Source organism: Entelurus aequoreus, linkage group LG12 (genome assembly GCF_033978785.1).
Source record: "Entelurus aequoreus isolate RoL-2023_Sb linkage group LG12, RoL_Eaeq_v1.1, whole genome shotgun sequence".
NCBI lineage: Eukaryota > Metazoa > Chordata > Actinopteri > Syngnathiformes > Syngnathidae > Entelurus > Entelurus aequoreus.
The window spans coordinates 47,215,750-47,237,720 of record NC_084742.1 but is presented as its reverse complement, the minus strand read 5'-3'; the positions used below and the strand labels follow the sequence as shown (position 1 = coordinate 47,237,720).

Sequence of the window (21,971 nt, the reverse complement as noted above, 5' to 3'; positions counted from 1 at the left end):
AGCCATCGGGGGCAGCATTGTTAGGAATGAAGGTACAGCATTAGTCACCAAACATTGCACACACACCTTCTTCCTTGGCTAGGATGCGGTCAAGGGCTATGCGGATCTGAACGGCCCTGAGGGAGGTCGGGGCAAGTTGTTCAGCAAGTCCCTCAACGGCGTCACGAGTCAGGTTGGTTAGTCTCAACGGCGGCGGGGAGTTAGAGAGGCCGCTGAAACAGGAGTTCCAAGGGGTGTTAATTTGGTGAGCGGGGTCACCAGTCTAACCATATTCTAATGTACAATCTGTGCTTCCCACAACACCAGAATAAGTCAGCTCGTGCCTAAGGGCCTATCCTAGAGCCATCTATCAGTGTGGTGCACCAGTAACGGTTGATGTCACTCAATTTGTTGGGGGACGGAGAGGGTCCTGTAATTTGAAAACGCGTGTAATTTAGCTTTTGGGCCACAAAGGGAAGAAGTCGGGTGGCATTGTCAACAGAAGGGTACACATGTCAGTCAACTTAAAAGGGGCGGGGTAAGTGTGGGAAAAGGGACGTCCAGCGGAAGAAGCAACACAGTCACCCAGGTTTTGGCATCCACCTGAGCCACAGGTTGTCTGCACCTGCTCCTAAGGTCAAAGGTCAAAGTTACCAGGCCTTCGGTGTCATTAGCACGCACAGATGTGAGAGCCTTTGAAACACCACCAAGGTGGGGTGGTACTTTAGGTGCTACAGAGGGTTTAGAGGTAGTTAATGCCCTCTCAAGGATATTAATTTTAATAAGCCCTTTAGGGTCCGTACCAGCCTGTTCAACCCCCAAAACAACATAAAAGGGACTTGGCACAACTTACCAGAGTATGTTGTCTGCATCCGACACCAATGGTTCAGGGTTGAGTCGTAACAAATATAGAGGTTATTACCACGGTAATAGCTATTGTATCCCCTGTAATTAATCACACTGCACAGGTCAAAAAATAAGTCTTGCTATCCCCTTTGACCCAGTCTATATGAAGTCCGCTGTATGTTCTTAGACACTTGTCAGTCACTGTCGTCAGGAAGGATGAACTGAGACACAAAAACAGTAGAACACGCCCAAGCACCAGTCCGTCAGGGAACACTACCGGGTGTAACATCCTGCCTTTCGTCTATCAATATCAGAGTAATTTAGGTAACAAAACGGGGATAAACATCAAACTTTTCACTTAATGTAACGACACATGTAGTTATGCTGAAAACAAGCAAGAGAAATTGGATAACTTTGAGTATAAAGGCTGGTCTCACATAAGGATATACAATATAGAAGTTAAAAAGAGTAATATAGGTAGAAAATCTCCCTCTCAGCGTCGTCTTCTGGGCTGTAGGATTATGTGTGTGTAATTAAAGCCTCGCTCTTCTATGACCTAGAGGGGGAGATGTTACTAGCACAATCACCCCTTATGTGTGTTACCTCGTTAACACACACACTAAAAATGAGTCGTTTTCTGCTCCCGTTCTTCTTCAGATGCCTCAGGCTCAAAAGGCGCTGCTGGGGGGTCGAGTGGGGCAGATGTAGTGGCGATGTCAGCAATGACATCCGCTGGTAATCTGTCAGGTTCTTCAGCAGGAGTGTAGAGGGAGAGGTGGTACCAGGTGTCCCCTTTACCAGCTAGTCGAAGGGCGTGAGACGTCCGTTCCACGACCTTGAAGGGACCAGTCCACCTGGGCTCCGTCCACTTGCGTTTGATGACCTAGATCTTGACCCTCTCAGCGGCCGGAAGGGAATCTGGAGTGGCGGGCTGTCATCCTCGTATCTGTACAGAAGAACTGGCACACAAATTCTGCATTTTTTGTGTAAAATACCATTTTGGTTTTACGCTGAGTCCTCCTTCCATGGCGGCTGCTGGTCCTGGGCTGACCTGTATGCAGCTCATAGGGTGAAAAACTCAAAGGGCGGTAAAACAGTTTTATTCACGGACCTTCGAATGATCATTAACGCTAATTGCAACATGTCAATCCAATTAAATTTGGTCTGTGCACAGATTTTAGCCAATTAGTTTTTAATGTTCTGGTCCATCCTTTCAACCTTACCTTGGGACTCAGGATGGTACCCCAAACCTGTGTTCTAGTCCGAAAGCCTTTTCGACCAAGGCTAGTGAGGAATTTTTTTTTTTTTTTTTTTTTTAATGGTTGCCGTTGTCTGACCTAATCTTTTTGGGGAAACCATGTCGGGGTACTAGGTCATTCACAAGTCATTTAATTACTGATATTGTATCCTCTTTTGAGGTTGTTGTTTCTTCCGGCCAACCACTGTGATTGTCAACACAAGTCAGTACGTACCTTTTCCCTTGTACCGTATTGATCATATCAGTGAAATCAAAGACTATACATGGTTCACCCTCACCTCCTCCCTATTCTAAATTTGATCTACTTAACTACTATCGATGTGTAAAATCGTTATTTTCAAATTAAAATGTAGTTATAACTTCTTACCCACGGGAAAAATGTTAAAACTATGGAATGTGTCAGAGTCGGATTATTGTCGATTTTGTTCCAAGGAGTCTGTATCCACCCTCACTCACCCCCTTCTGTTTCTGAAAAAGGACTGTGTTAGTCATACTATCACTTTCAGAAACATCTAAGAAAAAGGTCAGCTAATAGTCAAGTAGCGGAGGACAAGTCATGTTTGAAGTCTATGATAGTCTCTTTAGCCTCTGTGGTCCACTGGGGGGTGTTGTTAGGGTAGGGGACCCCTTAGCAATATCACAAATAACAAACTCCACTAAATATGCTTATATTTTATATTGTCACAAATACTAGAAAAATACTACCCGTATGGCGGATGCTTTATCAATAGTATTTTGAAATTTTACCACACCTGGTGGCCCCAATAATTGATTAAGTCAAGCTCATGTTGTAGAAAGTCGAATGATGCGGACACGTTTGTTACTGAATACTTTCTATCAGACTTCTGCCATGGCAACTTTGTGTATGTAATGAGCAACTATAATTATTTGATATGCTTAAATGTGTAATGTGTCGTTTTAGCTCAGCTGTTGTGTAGCTGCTAGCTCCTCGTAGCCTACAGGTGTCTAAAGTGCAGCCCATAGTTATGTGTTTAACACAACTATGTGCTAAACCTAAACAATTGAAAATGTGGTATTTGGGTGTCGGTGTAATGTTTGGCAGCTACGCCGTGTCTTATCATTGCACCTAAGTTCTTTGGTTTTGTAGGCGAGACAGAGAGCAAGTGAACAATGTGGGACACAATTGTGTCCATCTTATACCATGCTAGTTGTTTCAAAGATAGGTCAACATAAGCAACCACACCTTGAGTTCCAACATATATAAATATACAAAGGAGTCAAAGGTCTCCTGGTATGAGTGTCTAACTGGTGATCATAACATATGGCGAGTCGGGTGGCAGAACACACGGAAGCATCTCAGTCAGTCAGGGTTTTCACTGTTAGAGCAGCTGGATGTCAGCCATTCCTGTTGTTTCAGGCTGTGGTATGAGCTCATGGAAGAGCCTTGGTAGTGGTGTCGCAGCTTGGTGGTTGAGCCGTCAGGTAACACCAGGAAGGTTCCTTCTGTGCGATATTGAATGTCAGGGTACAGTCTGTAAAGGAGGTCATTACCAATCTGGCAGGGTGTGTGCAGGTCAATCACGAAGGGGTGCTTTAGTGTGTGTCCCGCAATCTGAACCGGAAGTGGTTTGGTGACAGGTAACCTTCTTGTGACCCCAGCGAATCCTTCGACCTTTAAAGAGGAAGCACACAGTTTCTTTGGTACCTCTGCATTCAGAATCGAATGGGTGGCGCCAGTGTCAATCACGAACTGATAACATTGTCCGTTGACACTCATGTCCAGCAGGGGGCCAGTCTGTATCTCCTGCTGGGGCTCCTGCGGTGGGCGTCCTTTGCCACGCTTTTGTGTTCGTTTGTTGGCACTACGGAACCTTTCCTGTTCGAAAATGTTCGGACAGTCACGACTCCAGTGACCAGGCTGGTCACAGCCGAAACAGTTTCCACCCCGGACTGGCTTTGAAGCACCGTGTTGTCCACCACCCGAGTCCAACCGTCTGGTCGCACGTCTGTTGAGGATTCTTTCCTCCACCTGTTGGAACTCAGAAGCAAGGTCACCCAGTGCTGAATATACCCTAGCTGATTTTTTACTAATTAGTTCTTTTGAACTTTTATCTTCAGCGATCTGTAAATTAAGGAGTTGCTTCCTTGCTGCTCTGTCATTAGCCTTATCATCCTCATCTTGAGGAAAGAGACTGCGCATAGCAGTAGCTATGTTTGTAACGTATGGTGTTATCGGTGAGGTCGAAGATTCAGCCATTAATCCTGCTTGTTGTTCTGTATTTTTGCCATCTTGTGTGGAAACACAACGATACAAAATGCTTCTAAAGTCTGCTACGGAGAGAGTGTATCCTGCTGTTAGCTTGTCTAATGTGTTGAGCCAAAGACTCCCACCTTCAGACACAGGTGGAAGTTTGTCAACAATGGCTTGCATGTCTGCCACAGCAAAAGGCTTATATTGAAATCTGCCGCTTTTATCAGGAAAAAGTGGATATGCGTGTCCCTCCAGCTTTTTTGAGCGTGTGTTGTATGCATGTGGTTCATGTGGGTGTTGGTCAATGTAGCCTTCCAATGAGCCATTAACAGTTATAGGAGACCACAAAGTCTGGCTCTGTTGTGTGTTGTTCAAGAATGTCTGATGTGCACGTGAGAGGCTGTCATCTACTGGGGGAGGGCATTTGTTTATGGCAACAAAATGGTCTGGCGTGTAAAGTGAGGAGTTTTGCGTTGACTCATGCATTATCTGCTGTCTAGTAAGATTAGGGATATTCGGGAGGTTTTCCGCTGGGTGGCTGTTATTTTGGGGCTTAGGCACCAGAGGTGATTTACACTCAGGAGACAGCGTTAGTTTTGGAGGAGGGTTCAATCTTAGCGAGGCTGTGTGAGCACCGCCCTCATTTGTCACAGGAGTAGGGGGTGGACCAGAGAGCTTTGTTTCTGTTTCGACCACCAGGGCTCCTCCTGTGACTGTCAAAAGTGGGTATAAAGACGCCTCCGGCTTTACGTCATAGGGCGGTGGCTTAGTCAAAGTCTGGGCGGGTCGTTTGAAATTGTCTTACGCATGCGCGGCAGGCAAAAGACCAATCAACCCATCTGTCATATTTGTCTCATAAATCATCTGTTCTTTTGCTGCATTTCGTTTTTCCACGTAATCCCCGTTTACTTTTATCATACGCCAAACTCTTAAATTCTCGAGCACCAACCCTGCTCTTTTTTCTCTTGACCTGCCTGTTCCATTTTCACCAGCGCACACACACACACACACACATGATCACACGCATCCAGCACACACACACACACATGCACGTGTAGGCACTCACGCACACACAAGTAAGTGCCTACGGCCCTACGCACACACATACACACGCACACGTAAGCACTCTCTCTCTGCGTTTCACTTTACCATAAAACTTCCAGTTACTTTTTTATTTTACCAGACGTTTGAGTTCACAACTTTTCGAGTATTGTAAACTCCCTCCTAACCCTTTCAAGGAACGTTCTCTTTTTTTTTTCTTTTAAACTCTACCTGCTAATTCCATTGTCGACAACCGTCCATTCAATTGATCATTACACAGTAATGACCTATCACATTTTCCCCAGCCGCCATCACATTCTTGTCTGTCACACTCCTTGGCCATTGTGTCCAATTTTTTTTTCAGGGGCCTCAAACCCCTGAACCATACGGCGGCCTTTAACCCCGTACTTTTACCATACAATACGCAGCTAGAGCCTCTAACTCTAACCCGTGCAATTTATTGTACAATACGCAGCTAGAGCCTCTAACCCGTGCAATTTATTGTACAATACACAGCTAGAGCCTCTAACTCTAACCCGTGCAATTTATTGTACAATACGCAGCTAGAGCCTCTAACTCTAACCCGTGCAATTTATTGTACAATACGCAGCTAGAGCCTCTAACTCTAACCCGTTACTATTTGCTTACTCGTCAGTGAAGCAGCCCGTCACGGTAATCTTGACACAATGACGTGAGTGGTATTCACAACTTTTATGCAATGGTGGCTACGGCAAAATGCAACCAATCTATCAAAATGCAATCAATCAATCAAAATCACCACTCTGTGTCTGGGGTACAATTCTGTGTTTGACTTACAGACCTCAGGACAGACTCCTAATGCAGATTTTATCTAAAAAGAAAGGTTATGCTTACCTTGAATTATGTTTTGGCCATGTGAGTCTGTCCAGAAGATTGCAAGAGAAGGTCCAATTGTCAGCGTGCCATCTCGGACGAAGCCCCCAAATTGTTGCGTTTGACCAGGTGTTCCTCCAAGTAGGATGTAAAACGCTGGTCAGTCCCAAGTTCCTTAGATGACATATAAACTGAACTCAAAGGTACCACCAAGCACAGTATAGGTATTTTGTAATTTATTGTCAAATATTTGAGAATAGAGACCAGCCTCGAACAAGACATACGAATGCGTAGCCCAAGTTGATCTGCATTCCAAAGGAAAAAGCAACTCTTTTCACACAAAGAAAGCCCCCATCCCCCCCCTCCTCTCAACACTGATAAGAAGAGAGACTTGGGGGTTGTGTTCACATTCCTGATGGTTTACGACCCTGTCTAAACAGGCAATCTGAAGACAAACAGAAACTGGTATACAGAGTATACATGGAAAAATATGAGCTGATTCAAACATTATTATGAATAAAGAAATAACTCTTAAACATATGCATTACCCACAATAGGTATATACTGTATACACATACATACATATACAGGTATATATACAAATACATACCGTATTGTTCGGAGTATAAGTTGCACCTGCCGAAAATGCATAATAAAGAAGGAAAAAAACATATATAATTCGCACTGGGGTATAAGTTGCAATTTTTGGGAAAATTTATTTGATAAAACCCAACACCGGGAATAGACATTTGAAAGGCAATTTAAAATAAATAAATAAATGATAGTGAACAGGCTGAATAAGTGTATGTTATATGACGCATAAATAACCAACTGAGAACGTGCCTGGTATGTTAACGTAACATATTATGGTAAGAGTCATTCAAATAACTATAACATATAGAACATGATATTCGTTTACCAAACAATCTGTCACTCCTAATCGCTAAATCCGATGAAATCTTATACGTCTAGTCCCTTACGTGAATGAGCTAAATAATATTATTTGATGTTTTACGGTAATGTGTTAATAATTTCACACATAAGTCGCTCCTGAGTATAAGTCGCACCCCCGGCCAAACTATGAAAAAAACTGCGACTTATAGTCCGAAAAATACAGTACATACATACAAACAGACAGGATCGATGCTCGCGCTGCACAGACAGGAGGGACCAGAATCCTCCATCGTGTGTGTGTGTGTGTGTGTGTGTGTGTGTGTGTGTGTGTGTGTGTGTGTGTGTGTGTGTGTGTGTGTGTGTGTGTGTGTGTGTGTGTGTGTGTGTGTGTGTGTGTGTGTGTGTGTGTATCAACACGTACTGACACAGGGGTGGGCAATTAATTTTTACGAGCACTGCTGGAGGGCCACACCGACAATATTTCAATTCAATTTTGCTCAATATTATTTTTGATATACTGTAAGATAAATAATAATAATAATAATAATTAATAATAATAATAATAATTTAATTTAACCTAACTTAACTTTATACAAAAGCAGATGGCTTTTGATGGTTTTATTTTTAACACTGTCTTACACAACACTTCCTGATGTATAATACAATGCAAAAATATCCATTTCTGCACAGGGTTAATTTCTGTCACTTTATCCTGCTATATCCAACATTTTTCCCCGTCAAATTTGGACAACCATCTGTTAAAAATAGTTTTTAATCATATTTTTTTTATATTGGTTTTATATGTAATTATTTTTTGTTTTTATTCAGTCATTGGTGGAGCTAAGGATAATATTTGAATATTGTTTAACAAACATGACCATAGCAGTCGATGGATTATTTGAATGTTTAACAGTGGAAATCCTAAATGACAAAAAGACAAATATCTTCATGAGCTGTGTATACCGGGCACCTGGTTCAAGCATAGAAACTTTCAATGAGTGGATGGGTAAACTATTTTCCTCTGTGAACCAAAAAAACATATTTATCTGTGGTGATTTTAACATTGATTTGTTAAACTCAACCAAGCAAAAACATGTTGATGACTTCATTGACACAATGTACAGCTTGTCTCTATATCTAACCATAACCAAACCAAGCAGAATAACAACACATAGTGCCACAATCATTGACAACATTTTTACAAACATTATGGGAAATCAAGTCACCAGTGGCCTATTTATATGTGACATCACTGACCATTTACCTGTTTTTACTTTATATGACTGTCATCTCAAGAAAACCAAAGACACTATGGCAAAAATCTCTAAACGAATAACAACTTGAGGAAACAATCTGTGCCCTAAACAATAGTTTAGCAGTTCAGGATTGGACTTCAGTATACAGAGAACCTAATGTGGACAGTGCTTATTGTAATTTTTTAGACATCTTTACTTCCCTGCATAATAAACATTGCCCCGTAAAAGAATATTTTATAAAAGGAAAAAATAAAAATAGCCCTTGGATCACAAAAGGGATAATTAATGCCTGTAAAAAGAAAAACAATCTCTACAAACTTCATCAAAATAAAAACAAAAGAAGTCGAACAACGATACAAGAAGTACAAAAATAAATTAACTGATATTATAAGAACAAGCAAACGGTTATATTATCAAAAAAAACTATGAAAACAAAAATAATATAAAAGGAACTTGGGATGTTTTGAATAGTCTAATAAAACAAGGATATTCCAAGTTGACATATCCTGATTACTTTATTGATGAAAACGGTGAAGATTATAATATGAGTAATGTAGTAAACAAGTTCAATAGTTTTTTTGTAAATGTTGGTCCTAAATTGGCTGTTGATATCCCAGACAATGGAGTTACAAAATCAACTATTGAACAGAATTCTTCGTCATTCTTCCTCTCAGCTACAAATGAGCAGGAAGTGACAAACATTGCGCGGAAGTGTAAAAGTGCTCCACTGACTGCCATGATATCAACATGATATTGGTTCAAAAGGTTATCCTGAATATTGTAAAACCATTAACTTATATATGTAATTTATCATTCCAGACTGGCTGCTTTCCAAGTCAAATGAAAATCGCTAAAGTAACTCCGCTCTTCAAAAGTGACAGCAAACACGCTTTCACCAATTACAGACCAATCTCTCTTTTGCCTCAGTTCTCAAAAATCTTAGAGAAACTATTTAACTCTCGACTTGAATCTTTTCTTGAGAAGCATCATATAATCAATGACGGTCAGTATGGCTTTAGGTCCAAAAGAACAACTTCAATGGCAATAACTGAAGCTATTGAGGAAATTACTAATGCACTGGAGCATAAAAGATATGCAGTTGGTATTTTTATTGACATAAAGAAAGCATTTGATACCATTAATCATTCAATTCTACTAGATAAAATGGGAAGATATGGAATTAGGGGGCTGGCTGGTGACTGGTTAAAAAGTTATTTAACAGGGAGGGTACAGTTTGTTAAAATGGGTAAATTTTTATCTGATACTCTTGGCATTGCTTGTGGTGTCCTGTTTAATGTATATATTAATGATATGTTTAATACATCTAAAATACTGAAATGTATACTTTTTGCAGATGACACAAATTTATTCTACAGTAGTGATGACTATAATGAGCTCATAAATACAGTAAACACAGAACTAAACATAGTAAAAAAATGGATGGAAAATTATCTTTGAATATAAATAAAACTAAGATAGTAATGTTTGGAAATCGCAACATAACGTCTGAACAGAAAATAAGTATTGATGGTACCCAAATTGAAATCGTAAATGAGAATACATTTTTGGGAGTAATAATTGATAGTAAACTATCATGGAAACCTCATGTCAGACACATTAAAACAAAAATCTCCAAAAGCCTCTCAATTATAAACAAAGCAAAACTATACCTCAATGAAAATGCACTCCGTACTCTATACTGCACCTTGGTACTGCCATACCTTACATACTGTGTTGAAGTATGGGGGAATACTTACCAAAACACAATTCATCCTCTGATCATATTACAGAAAAGAGCAGTACGGATCATTCACAACGTTAGAACATACTCATAATCTGTTTATGCAATCAAAGTTGCTCAAATTTGATGACCTTGACATTAATAATCTTATATAAAGCTTTGAAAAAATTATTGCCACCTAATCTACAACGTTTTTTTATAAGACGAGTGCAAGCTCATAACTTGAGAGGCTTTGGATATTTCTTATTGCCGAGAGCTCAAACCACTCGTAAACGTTTTTGTGTGTCTGTATGCGGAGTAAAACTATGGAACAAACTGGACTTACAACACAAGCAATGCCAAACTATTAATCAATTTAAACTATTATACAAACATGGGGTCTGGTTCAAATATAGAGATGAGGGTCTTTAATTTGACCTGCTGCTATACTCCGTCTCAAAGTGTTAACATGTGCTCAATGTTTCCTTACCATTATTGCTATGTTGTCTATTACCATTATTGCTATGATGTCTATTACCATTGTTGGTATATTCATTATTCCTACATTGTTGATACAAATGATTGTTACAGTGTAATAATTATTGTTACCTGTGGTAATGCCACTATGATACAACATCTGTATTATAATCCTTGAACAAAGTGAGAGTGAAACTCATGTGAATAATCACTGAATGGAGAACTGGGGGTGGGATTAAAATAAGTTATCTTCTTCCCACTCCCTTTCAGGCAAAACTGGACAATAATGCACTATATTAATTTATATTATGTTTTGTCAACTCGTACGTCTTTGTCATTGCCTGAAATAAATAAATAAATGGAAAATGGAAAAAATTGTTTTTGTAGTGCAGCACTTTGGAAACATTTTGTTGTTTAAATGTGCTATATAAATAAAGTGGATTGGATTGTCACACCTGCCAGCTTGTCCCATTTCAGTACTAACATGTCCAAACACGCATTTACCTATGTGAACAAGTCATTACCTGTGGTTGTCTCTTTAATTGACTGCATGGCTGCCAGCTCCTTCGTGATTTGAAAGTCTGTAGTTATCCCACGTAAGAAGAAGAGCAGCTGGGCGGTGTCACGTACATCACAGCTCTCATCCAAAGCCAGCGAAAAACAGTCAAAGTCTCCGGCATATCAGCGCAACAGAGTCCAATAAGCACTCCTTAATAAACTCTCCGTCAGAAAACGCCTTACTTTTTCTGGCGATTTTGTGAGATATGACGAAACTTGTCCTGACGGCTGCATCTCTGGGGGTGTGAAATTTGGCAAAAAGTCCTTGTTGGGTTTGCAGTTTTACCATCAACGCATCAGCCTCCCTTGCGCGCTCTTCATCAGACAGATTCCGCTATTTTTCCTCGTGCTTCGTCGTGTAGTGGCGATTCAAATTATATTCTTTAAACACAGCAAGCTGTGTACCACAAATTAAGCACACGGCTTTACCTTTAATTTCTGTAAAGAAATACTTGGCAGTCCATGTCTTGTTGAAAACACGGCATTCGTCATCAACTTTTCTCTTTTTAGCGTCTCATCACTTGTCGCTGTGCACCTTCACTCACAGGTTACACCCGGACATACGCCCATAAATAACACTTTTCAAAATAAAAGCAGCACAATTGTATTGCACGCACGACATAGATGTTTTTTAAACTTTATTTTGTAATTTGTGATGGCCGCTGTTCACGTTCACTCACAATCACACACACGCATACGTCCACACGGAAGTAATACAAATAACGCTTTTCAAAACTAAAGCAGCACCGTTGTATTGCACACTCGACATAGATACTTTTTAAAATGTATTTTGTAATTTGGCCTCACGCGGGCCGGACAGGGATGCACAAAGGGCCGGATGTGGCCCGCGGGCCGCAGAATGCCCAGGTCTGGACTGACAGAAATAAAAAATATTAGACATAATCTATTCAGCAATTTTCTTTTATATTTTTTTAACTGCTGGATGACTTATTGGGCTGAATACAATTAAGTTGATGACTTTTGGTGTGCGCTAGCGTTTTTTTAATATTAATTTTGTTAATTCCGGAAATATATTACCATAATATATTTCGTACATGTAAAGACATCTTTCATTGTGCATTTTCTTAGGTTTGAGTCACTCCGCACAAATACGCTGGTGATGCGATCCTCAGCCTCGCGCACAGAATTAAGTGTCAGTGTGCACACGTTTCTGTTGCCTAGATTGCGATCCAGAAAAGGTGTTAAAGATTATTGAAATGTGCAACACATCGCACACAGGTAGGAGCATAATATGAATGTGCAGAAAATAAGAGTGTCTCCGTGGTAAAAGCAGGCAAAATTGTCAATTTAAATAAGGCGATCTGCACCTACTCAGTGGCCTAGTGGTTAGAGTGTCCGCCCTGAGATCGGTAGGTTGTGAGTTCAAACCCCGGCCGAGTCATACCAAAGACTATTAAAAAAATGGGACCCGTTACCTCCCTGCTTGGCACTCAGCATCAAGGGTTGGAATTGGGGGTTAAATCACCAAAAATTATTACCGGGCGCGGCACCGCTGCTGCCCACTGCTCCCCTCACCTCCCAGGGGGTGATCAAGGGAATGGGTCAAATGCAAAGAAAAAAATTAGCCACAACTAGTGTGTGTGTGACAATCATTGGTACTTTAACTTTAACCACTTTTCAATTGCACACGCAGTCTTAGTAGATCACATCATCACGCCCATTGATAGTACACGCCATTTTATTTTTTGCACACGCTATTCAGCGTGTGGTATTTCCATCGTATGTAAATCAGGCTCTTAATGTGTAGCTCAAACGAGAGTTAGGTTAGAGATTTTGTACGATTGTTTTGTCAAATTTAAATGTGGTATCCTTAATCAAGTGCCTGTGTCAATCTAGCAGGGCCAATAATCAATAAGCTTGTAAATTGAGGTACTACTAGTAAATAAGTAAATACATTTACTATGTTTCACGAGTGGGGGAATACAGAAAGAAGACTGTCAACAAACGTGAGTCAACGGCTACGTTTACACTGCAGGCCAAAGTGGCCTAAATGGGATTTTTTTCCAGCTGACTGTTTACACTGCAAGTAAAATGTGATCTTTACCAGACTTCAGTGTACGGATTGGTCGGCTGCTGCTTACCGTCAACCATTGGGGCAGTTTGTCTTCGCCCCTCTCCTGCCTCGGTGCTCTACATGCACGCCTCACAGCTGCGTTATGCATCCTTGGCGCAGTTAATCTTTAAGGGCTTTGGCTCTTTGGTTAGCAAGTTGAGGTGTTGGGCTTAACACCAAACACACACAGATGTTAAGAAAGAACATTTCAAGCTACACAAAGGTAATTTGTCATAAGTAAATCATTTGTGTACCAATTAAGTGAAATTCGTCGCACACCTGACAACCTTACGCAGCACAGTGGTTGGAAACCTTGTACTGGTAATATGAAATTGTAGTTCTCTCAAACTTGAGTGCTGTTGAAGAGCATGGGTTTCACCTCGAGTACAGAAAATGGTAGGAGTGAGACCTCTTTGTTGCCACGAAATCTCTTCTCCTTTTAAGGTCATCTCAACTACCTCTCCCCCCACATAGTCTTTTATGGTCTGGTGTAGAAACGCTGTGTACACATATCAGAACGAACACACACACACACATCAGTAAGGGTTTGAAACATCTTTCTTCCTCCAGGCCTTCTGTGCGACCTGCTGTGGTCAGACCCCGACAAGGATGTGCAGGGCTGGGGCGAAAACGACCGCGGTGTCTCTTTCACGTTTGGAGCCGATGTGGTCAGCAAGTTCCTCAACCGGCACGACCTGGACCTCATCTGTAGAGCCCACCAGGTACATCAACTATATAAACATCCAAACAAACATTAAGGCCATTTGACTGTGTGTGTGCTGCCACCAGGTGGTAGAAGACGGTTACGAGTTCTTCGCCAAGAGGCAGCTGGTGACGCTCTTCTCCGCCCCGAACTACTGTGGCGAATTCGACAATGCCGGGGGCATGATGAGCGTGGACGAGACCCTCATGTGCTCTTTCCAGGTGCCAGGAAACAAACTGACAAGAAAGTAGCACACAATCGTTTCAATAATTGTATATATTTTTTTTAGATTCTGAAGCCCTCTGAGAAGAAAGCCAAGTACCAATATGGCGGCATGAACGCAGGTCGGCCCGTCACTCCTCCCCGCACAGCCCAACCACCCAAGAAGCGATGAAGGAGGACAGAAGAACTGTTGACATGCTCTTTTCTCAGCTTTTTGCAGAACACCAAGCGATCAATTTTACTTACTCTTCTTTCTTATCCCCCAAACTGAACTGCTGCCACTCTCGTCGTCTGTTCGCCCTATAACCTTCAAACATTAAAGTGTTTTAAAAAACAACACACAAACTGTCATTTGCTTTTCTGTCCAGTGAAAAACATCACCTTAAATCTCAAGTCTTTTATTTGCAGTTAAACATATGAAGTCTCCCTTGAGTGACATAACATTTTCTACACATCTTTAAGGCAAATAAAAACAACTTTTTCAACAATTCTAATAAAGCCATTCCTGACAACATTGGCTTTTTAATGCTTGATATAAAAAAGCGACTATCCCTGAAAAAAATTGTATCACGCAAGTTTCAAGTCAAAAGATACGAGGCCACAGCTCGAAACAAAATATACAACATAATATAATTGTGCAATATGGTTACAATGCATTTACCAACCTAACAGTTGCCATACACTGTAAAATGACTGAGCCTCATGTTCAAAGTGAATTTGTGTCTTCGACCACTAGAGGGCAGTATATGCCTCTTAAACTGTGGCCTCTCAAGCAAAACTGATGTAATTTGGCCATATGACTTGTAATTGGTCACTTTGCAGAAGTGTATAGAACAGGGGTGTCCAAAGTGTGGCCTCGAGGCCATTTGCAGCAGCTAAAATGCTATGAATAAAATAAAAAACGCAAAAAGTGAGATAAAAGACCATGTGTAATGTAACAATACAAGTAGAAAAAATTATGTTAACAGAAAGCCAATATACCAGGGGTGGGCAATTAATTTTTACTAGGGGCCGCATAAGCAACCTGAGCACTGCTGGAGGGCCACACAGACAATATTTCAATTAAATTTTGCTCAATATTAATTTTTTACCTTCACTCACAGGTTACACCTGGACATACGCCCATAAATAACACTTTTCAAAATAAAAGCAGCACAGTTGTATTGCATGCACGACATAGATGTTTTCACATTCACTCACAATCACACGCGCGCATACGTCCACACGGAAGTAATACAAATAACGCTTTTCAAAACAAAAGCAGCAGCGTTCTATTGCACACTCGACATAGATACTTTTTAAAATGTATTTTGTAATTTATGATTGGCCTCACGCGGGCCGGACAGGGACACACAAAGGGCCGGATGTGGCCCGCGGGCCGCAGAATGCCCAGGTCTGCAATATATGGACCAATTTTTTTTTTTATCCTAGTATTGGTTTTTAATATACAAAAAATGGCAACGGCATCCTTTTAGTTTTTTCTGGATGAGGCCCTCAGTGGAGAAAGTTTGGACACCCCTGGAATAGAACATCGTCGTATTTGTTCCTTGCATGTTTAGTTCATTGGAAACTATCGGGGGTCCCCAAACTACGGCCCACGGCAAGTTAAAAAAGTTTTTAAAATGTTTTTTAATTTGTCCTTTCTAATCCATTTTCTACCGCTTGTTACTCGGGGTCTCCTAGCCGCCTTATATATATATATATATATATATATATATATATATATATATATATATATATATATATACACACACACACACACACACACACACACACACACACACACACACACACACACACACACACACACACACACACACACACACACACACACACACACACACACCCGGCCAAATTTTTTAACCCAATGCGGCCCCCGAGTCAAAACGTTTGGGGACCCCTGCTCTAAATTGTCAGTGCCCTGTGTTTGTACCGGTGACCAGTCTTGGGAGTACACAATCTCTCAAAAAGTCATCTGGGATAGGCTTCAGCTTACCCCGTGATCCTAATGAGGATAAGCGCTACAAAAGATGGATGTTTTCTTCATGTTAAGTAGAAAGAGTCTGTAAAACCATGTCGAATGTACATTAACTTCAAACTAAGCATTAAAAGCAAAGCAAAAATAAAATTCCCTTGCATACATAATGAGCTACATAAAACTACATTTAAGTTACAAATGCATTAGGACTTACGGAAATAAAGCGCAAATAAGAAAACTAACCTTTGCAATAGCAAACTGTTTTGTTCCTTATTATTGCCAGCACTCAAGTGTGTGTTGAAACTACACTAGAATGCGGAGCGGGAAGGACAGCAAGGCACCGATGGAGAGACCCAATGCCAAGAAGAAGGTCATCAGGGCCCCAGCAGTCTCTGCATCCTTGCCATCCACCATTCTGACGATGAAGACAAAGGAAGCGTCAGTACGAGGAGAGGAAGACAACCGACAACAGTTGAGACTCACTGCGGCGCGTAGGACATGGACAGGCACACAAAGTAACCGCTGGAGAGCGAGAACAGCGCCATGATGACAGTGAAAGCGGCGTCGTGGTAGAAGAGGACGGGCAGATGTCTGACGTTTGAGATCTTGATGTTGCAGAGCAACAGCAGAGGAATGAAGACCACGCGTGAGACCACCAGCAGCGGGAATAGACGAGACTCTTTGCGAGGCTGAGGGGAGACAGAACGACCGTCATATTAGACTCAAACAATATTGACATCTAAATTAAGAGAATATTTTAATGAATGTGAAGAACATGTTGACACAATTACAAATATGGCAAGAATAACATTTTAAAACATATTTTACAGCACAAGTAAGTCACGCATAGTCCAAGGGTAGCCAATTGTCAGGAGGCACATGAATAAAGAGAAAACATTGCTAATTGATCCTGCACAGCCACAAAAAAAGGAGAGAGACAAAGTTGTTTATTGTTGTGTGTGTCATATGAACGAATAAGAAAGTTTGATGATTATGATGTTATCTAAGAAAGGTTTGGGTGTACAAAAACACGTGCAAACTTGATAGCGCACACAAAGCTGCTCTCGTAAGCCTGTGCGCTGAGGATTGCATCTCTTTTTTTTTGTCCTGTCCAGCTTCTCAGGCAAATCATATAGTTGATGTAGATGCCCATAGCGGCTGTTCAGATTTACTTTATAAAAGAGAAGTGTAGGATACTTCTCTTGTTGCCTTATTTGTATTTAACTTAATTAAATGTATTTAGATTATTATTTGATGCAGCCGGGACAGCAGCCGGGAAAGGAGGGGATGGAAAGAGAAAAAAAGGAAGACAGAGGGGGAAATTGTGGGGACGAGAGGGGGATTAGACAGAGAGACAAAAACAACAGCAAACACAACTATAACAACAACAACCAACAAAAACAACAACCAAGGATTGCATCTCTAAAATGAGCAAAATAGCGAGACGCAAATGTATTCATGTAGCGGCCGCAATGTGATTGATCAAGCCTGAAAGTCTTTGCGTCCGCTGTTGCGGCATCTAACTTTGGCGCGTTTTGTAAGGTATGTGCAAACTGGCCAGTTACGCACAAACGGCCGCGAGAAGGAGGCGACCACGAAGATGGAGAGAGAATGCTTGGTCCGTGTGTGCGTGTCAATACGCAAAATGTTGAGGCTCTGGCCAGACAGTATAAGCTGCCACGTCCTGATCCAAATCTTCCATCCATTTTTTACCACTTGTCCCTTTCGGGGTTGCTGGAGCCTATCTCAGCTGCATTCGGGCGGAAGGCGGGGTACACCCTGGACAAGTCGCCACCTCATTACAGGGCCAACACAGCAGCAGATAGACAACATTCCCACTCACATTCACAAATTAGGGCCAATTTAGTGTTGCCAATCAACCTATCCCCTGGTGCATGTCTTTGGAGGTGAGAGGAAGCCGGAATACCTGGAGGGAACCCACGCAGTCACAGGGAGAACAAATCTTCTGCCAGGCAAACCAGTGCTGAAGTGGGCGTATGTTCAGTAACCACAACAGTACAGCCTGGCCGCTGCGGCAAAGAGACCCGGCAGTCGTTCGTGCTGTTGAGCCAACACAGTGCACTGAGAACCACAACTCGTTAAGAAATATACATAAGCCAAGATGCTTGCCTCATCTGTCTGTCAAGAAGTGGCTCTTTAACACATTTAACTGCAGGCGAAGGGAAGTGCACTAATATAGCCACGACGTTTGTTGGTCACAACAAAAGGCGGGGTGACAATTTAGTTGAGTACTTGGCTGCAACTGTCTTAGCGGAGCAAATCTATGCAGTGAATAACTGTAAGATCATTGCGCACGTGTGCCACAGCCCAAAACAAGAAACGCAGGTAGCAGCAATGGTCTGGGTGTACAGTTATGTAGAACTAGGCATCACAAGGGTGTACTGTTGTGAACCAGTCGCCTCCCCAGGTGGCATGAAAACAGTTTGAACATTCAGAAATGGAGTAGGGGAGAATGAGGTAAGATTAGTCACTTTTTACTTGTGTTGACCTGGAGGTCAGGGAAAATAACACACAATTAGAATGAAAACATTCTTGTATTTCACAATGTCTCCGATCTAATGAAATAATCAAAATGAATCTCTGGCAAAGCTGCCCAAAATAATGACTTCACAAAAAAGCCTTTCTCTGACTCAACTTTCCCTGTGTGAGGGTGTAGTAGAATTTCTGACCTTTTGACCTATATTATAAAAAAAACTTTACCTTTCAAGGGTCTCCAAAACCATAACAAAAAACTACATGTGTTCAGCTCATCACTGAGGATGGTACATCATTTAACTCCTAAAACTGAAATACATTTGTGTTTTTATTTTATTTTACTTGACCTATTTCAAAAATCAATATCCCCCGTAAATGATAGTTTTCTCCTCATAATGTAAACAAGCTAAGAATACAAACTGGAAGGCTGTTGTTCTTTACTTGGAAACATAATTGCCATTGTTTTAAAATTAAATTATCTGAACATTTAACACATTATGACTTATAAAAAATAGATTGGTATGATCATAACAATAATGCTTTGTGTAATATTGAAATGAGCCTTTTAATTTTAAGTATTGGGTCTATATTTCTTCTATAAACATTTCCCCAAACTTCAAAACAATATTACATATGGAAAAATAAATGAATAATATAACATGTGCAGACATTGCTTATTCAGCATGTGTTTTACTTTATACCGAATAGCAATGGATTTGGATATTTTTCTTTAATATGTTCAATATGCAGCTTCCAACATATTAATGATCAATTACTATTCTCAAGAATGTAGTTCATATACTCTGTCAATTTCCACTTGATTCAACTTTAATTTCTGTTTCACAATTTGACTTTGCACCCTGGACAGGTCGCCACCTCATCACAGGGCCAACACAGATAGATAGACAGACAACATTCACACACTAGGGCAAATTTAGTCTTATTAATTTCTACATATTGAGATCTATTACTTAAAATAACTACTTAACCACTGTTGTGAAACACCTTTCTAATTTATGGGAGTATTGGGATAGGATTGAGGAAGATGTCTGCTGTGGTGGTGGTTAGTTTGGAAATTAATTTAATAAAAGTAACTTTAAAGTGCAGTCTGACATTTTAGTTTGGAGTAATTTATATTTTTATTTAGACATTGCAGTACACCATACTTCTGGATGTTGAGCTAGAAGAGGATAATGGCATGACAGAATAAAGTTAGAATTAAAGTTGGGGTGCCAGTGAGTGTCACACACACACTGGGTGTATTGGAATTTGTCCTCTGCATTTGGCCCATCCCCCGTGATTGCCCCTGGGAGGTGGGGGAATCGTTTTTGGTGATTTGGCTCCCAAATTTTTTGTAGTCTTTGGTATGACTCGACCGGGGTTTTGAGCTTGCAACCTGCCGATCTCAGGGCGGACACTAACCACTAGGCCACTGAGATGAAGTAGGCACACCAAATCTCAACAGCTTTCGGTTAGCTATAGATTTTGAGAGTATAATGCGAATAAAAAAACTGTTTGCTGTGAATAGTGTTGCATAATAATTACAAATAACAGCCTACATTAATAATTAGAATAAGAGCCGATATGTAAAGTTAAAAAAATAAAAATAAAAAAAATAAAAAAGAGGAGAAGTGTGATTAGGCATGGCGCTTAGAGCCTGGCCTTGTGTGTTTGTTATGACTAAGTTGGATAACCAGTCGGAGACAGGCAAGGCAAGGCGGGGCAGCTTTGTTTGTGTGGCGTTTTTCATGCAACAAAGTGAAATGAAAGAAAATAAAAGCAAAATTAAAATGCAGACAATAAAAATAAACACAGTGAGGACGTTAAAAGTTAAAAGATTAAAAGATTTAGCTGAAAGATAAGGAGAAACGTGAATAAAAACATTCCTTTGTTTTGGAGAGTATCACGCACAGCGGGAGGTCAGAGTGCAAGCATGACAGCTTGCTCGCGCCTACTGATAGACAAATGATAGTTTAAATTAACTTATACATAATCTTTAAGTGAATTAAAAGGGTACTTAAATACACATGAAGTAGTATGTATAATCTTTGAATTAAGGTTATTGATTAGCAATTAATGGGATAGTTAAGAATGTAATTTTAAAACGTGATATGCAAAATTGAACTAACCGAGAGGATATGAAAAAGATGGGTGTACATGTTTTGAGTTCCAAATACTGGAGGAAAAACCTCAACAAAACGTAAAACCATACAGACGGACTTGGGTGGTAGCCACAGTTGTGCTAGGTCAAGCGAGGGTGGAAAGGATGTGCAGCCGGGGGACTGCCAGCTTCTCTGAACATGACAAGCTCCAAAGTTGTAGCCAGAACATGCTCACAAAAAATACAGGTGTGACAGCAGGACGAACAGCAGGATACAAACAGACCCCTGCTGGACATAAGTGTCAACGGACAATGTTCAACACAATCTTTGAAGCATTCCTTTGTGGTCAACCTGCACACACCTTGTAATGACCTGCTTACGAACTGTGCCCTGACAATTCAATACCGCACAGAAGGAACTTCCTGATGTTGCCTGACAGCACGACATCAGCTGACAACTACTAGGGACGCCTCCCAGGAACGAATGGAAGACGGGGACTGCTCCAACTGTCCTAGCGCTGGCTGACGGAGGTGCGTCCGTGTGCCCTGCCACCCAAACCGCCAAAGTGTATGATCACCAATTAGACGACTCATAATAGGAGCCTTTTGACTCTTATATATGGTGGGACTCAAGGTATGGCCGCTCATGTGAACTATCCTTACAACAATTAGAATGGTGTAAGATGGACAACTAATGACCCACATTGTTCCCTCTGTCCTGCCTACGAAACCAAAAATTTAGGTCAAATGATAAAACAGGGCGTAGCTGCCGCTGATTGAACCGATACGCAAATCAATTATTTCGGTTGTCTGTTAAAAACATAGCTATTGGTTGCAATTTGGACATTCCTGCTGTAGGCTACAAAGAGCTAGCAGCTACACAACAGCTGAGCTAAAACAAAATTTAAGCATATCAAATATTTATAGTTGCTTATTACATACACAAAGTCGCAGAGAGACAGAAGTCTGTAGAAAGTATTCAGTAACAAACGTGTCCGCATTATTAAACTTTCTACCACAGGAAACATACTGAACAAATACAGCAGTTACTGTCACTCTAATCCGGATTACCTTGTCTAGCAGAGACATGGTTAAAACCCACAACAACTTTCGTTCTAATTAATGTCCCGGGGGACAAGATTACAGAAAAGACAGATCGAGTGACAAAGGGGGGAGGAATTATGATTTATGAAAGGGAAAACATTAAAAGTAGATCAATTTGAGAATGTTGAAATTAAAATCACATTTTCCTCAGAAATGTATTTCAAGGTAATTGTAGTATACCGACCAACCACAGCTAAAGA

The 21,971-nt window shown here is 40.9% G+C and overlaps 3 protein-coding genes across 7 annotated transcripts in view; 1 reads left to right on the top strand and 2 right to left on the bottom strand.

Annotated features, from left to right (window-relative positions):
• The window catches only part of LOC133662278 (uncharacterized), a 14,908-nt gene extending 9,570 nt beyond the window's left edge, over nt 1–5,338 (bottom strand). Inside the window, exon 1 of the mRNA XM_062066143.1 lies at nt 67–5,338. Within this exon, the coding sequence (XP_061922127.1) occupies nt 3,405–4,781 (1,377 nt within the window). The 5' untranslated portion in view covers nt 4,782–5,338 and the 3' untranslated portion in view covers nt 67–3,404. The remainder of the gene's footprint in view (nt 1–66) is intronic.
• The window catches only part of LOC133662280 (serine/threonine-protein phosphatase PP1-beta catalytic subunit), a 67,197-nt gene extending 52,767 nt beyond the window's left edge, over nt 1–14,430 (top strand). The window contains exons 6-8 of the mRNA XM_062066145.1: nt 13,738–13,889; nt 13,957–14,091; nt 14,160–14,430. Of these exons, the coding sequence (XP_061922129.1) occupies nt 13,738–13,889; nt 13,957–14,091; nt 14,160–14,264 (392 nt within the window). The 3' untranslated portion in view covers nt 14,265–14,430. The remainder of the gene's footprint in view (nt 1–13,737; nt 13,890–13,956; nt 14,092–14,159) is intronic.
• LOC133662277 (equilibrative nucleoside transporter 2) overlaps nt 14,216–21,971 on the bottom strand; it is a 45,427-nt gene continuing 37,671 nt past the window's right edge. For 4 of the 5 annotated variants that reach the window (XM_062066138.1, XM_062066141.1, XM_062066140.1 and 1 more), the window contains 2 exons: nt 16,554–16,759; nt 14,475–16,485 (listed from right to left, as the gene is read on the bottom strand). In XM_062066138.1, the coding sequence (XP_061922122.1) occupies nt 16,374–16,485; nt 16,554–16,759 (318 nt within the window). In that variant the 3' untranslated portion in view covers nt 14,475–16,373. Of the gene's footprint in view, nt 14,400–14,474; nt 16,486–16,553; nt 16,760–21,971 lie in introns of those variants that run through there. The other variant, XR_009828088.1, reaches the window with a different exon arrangement.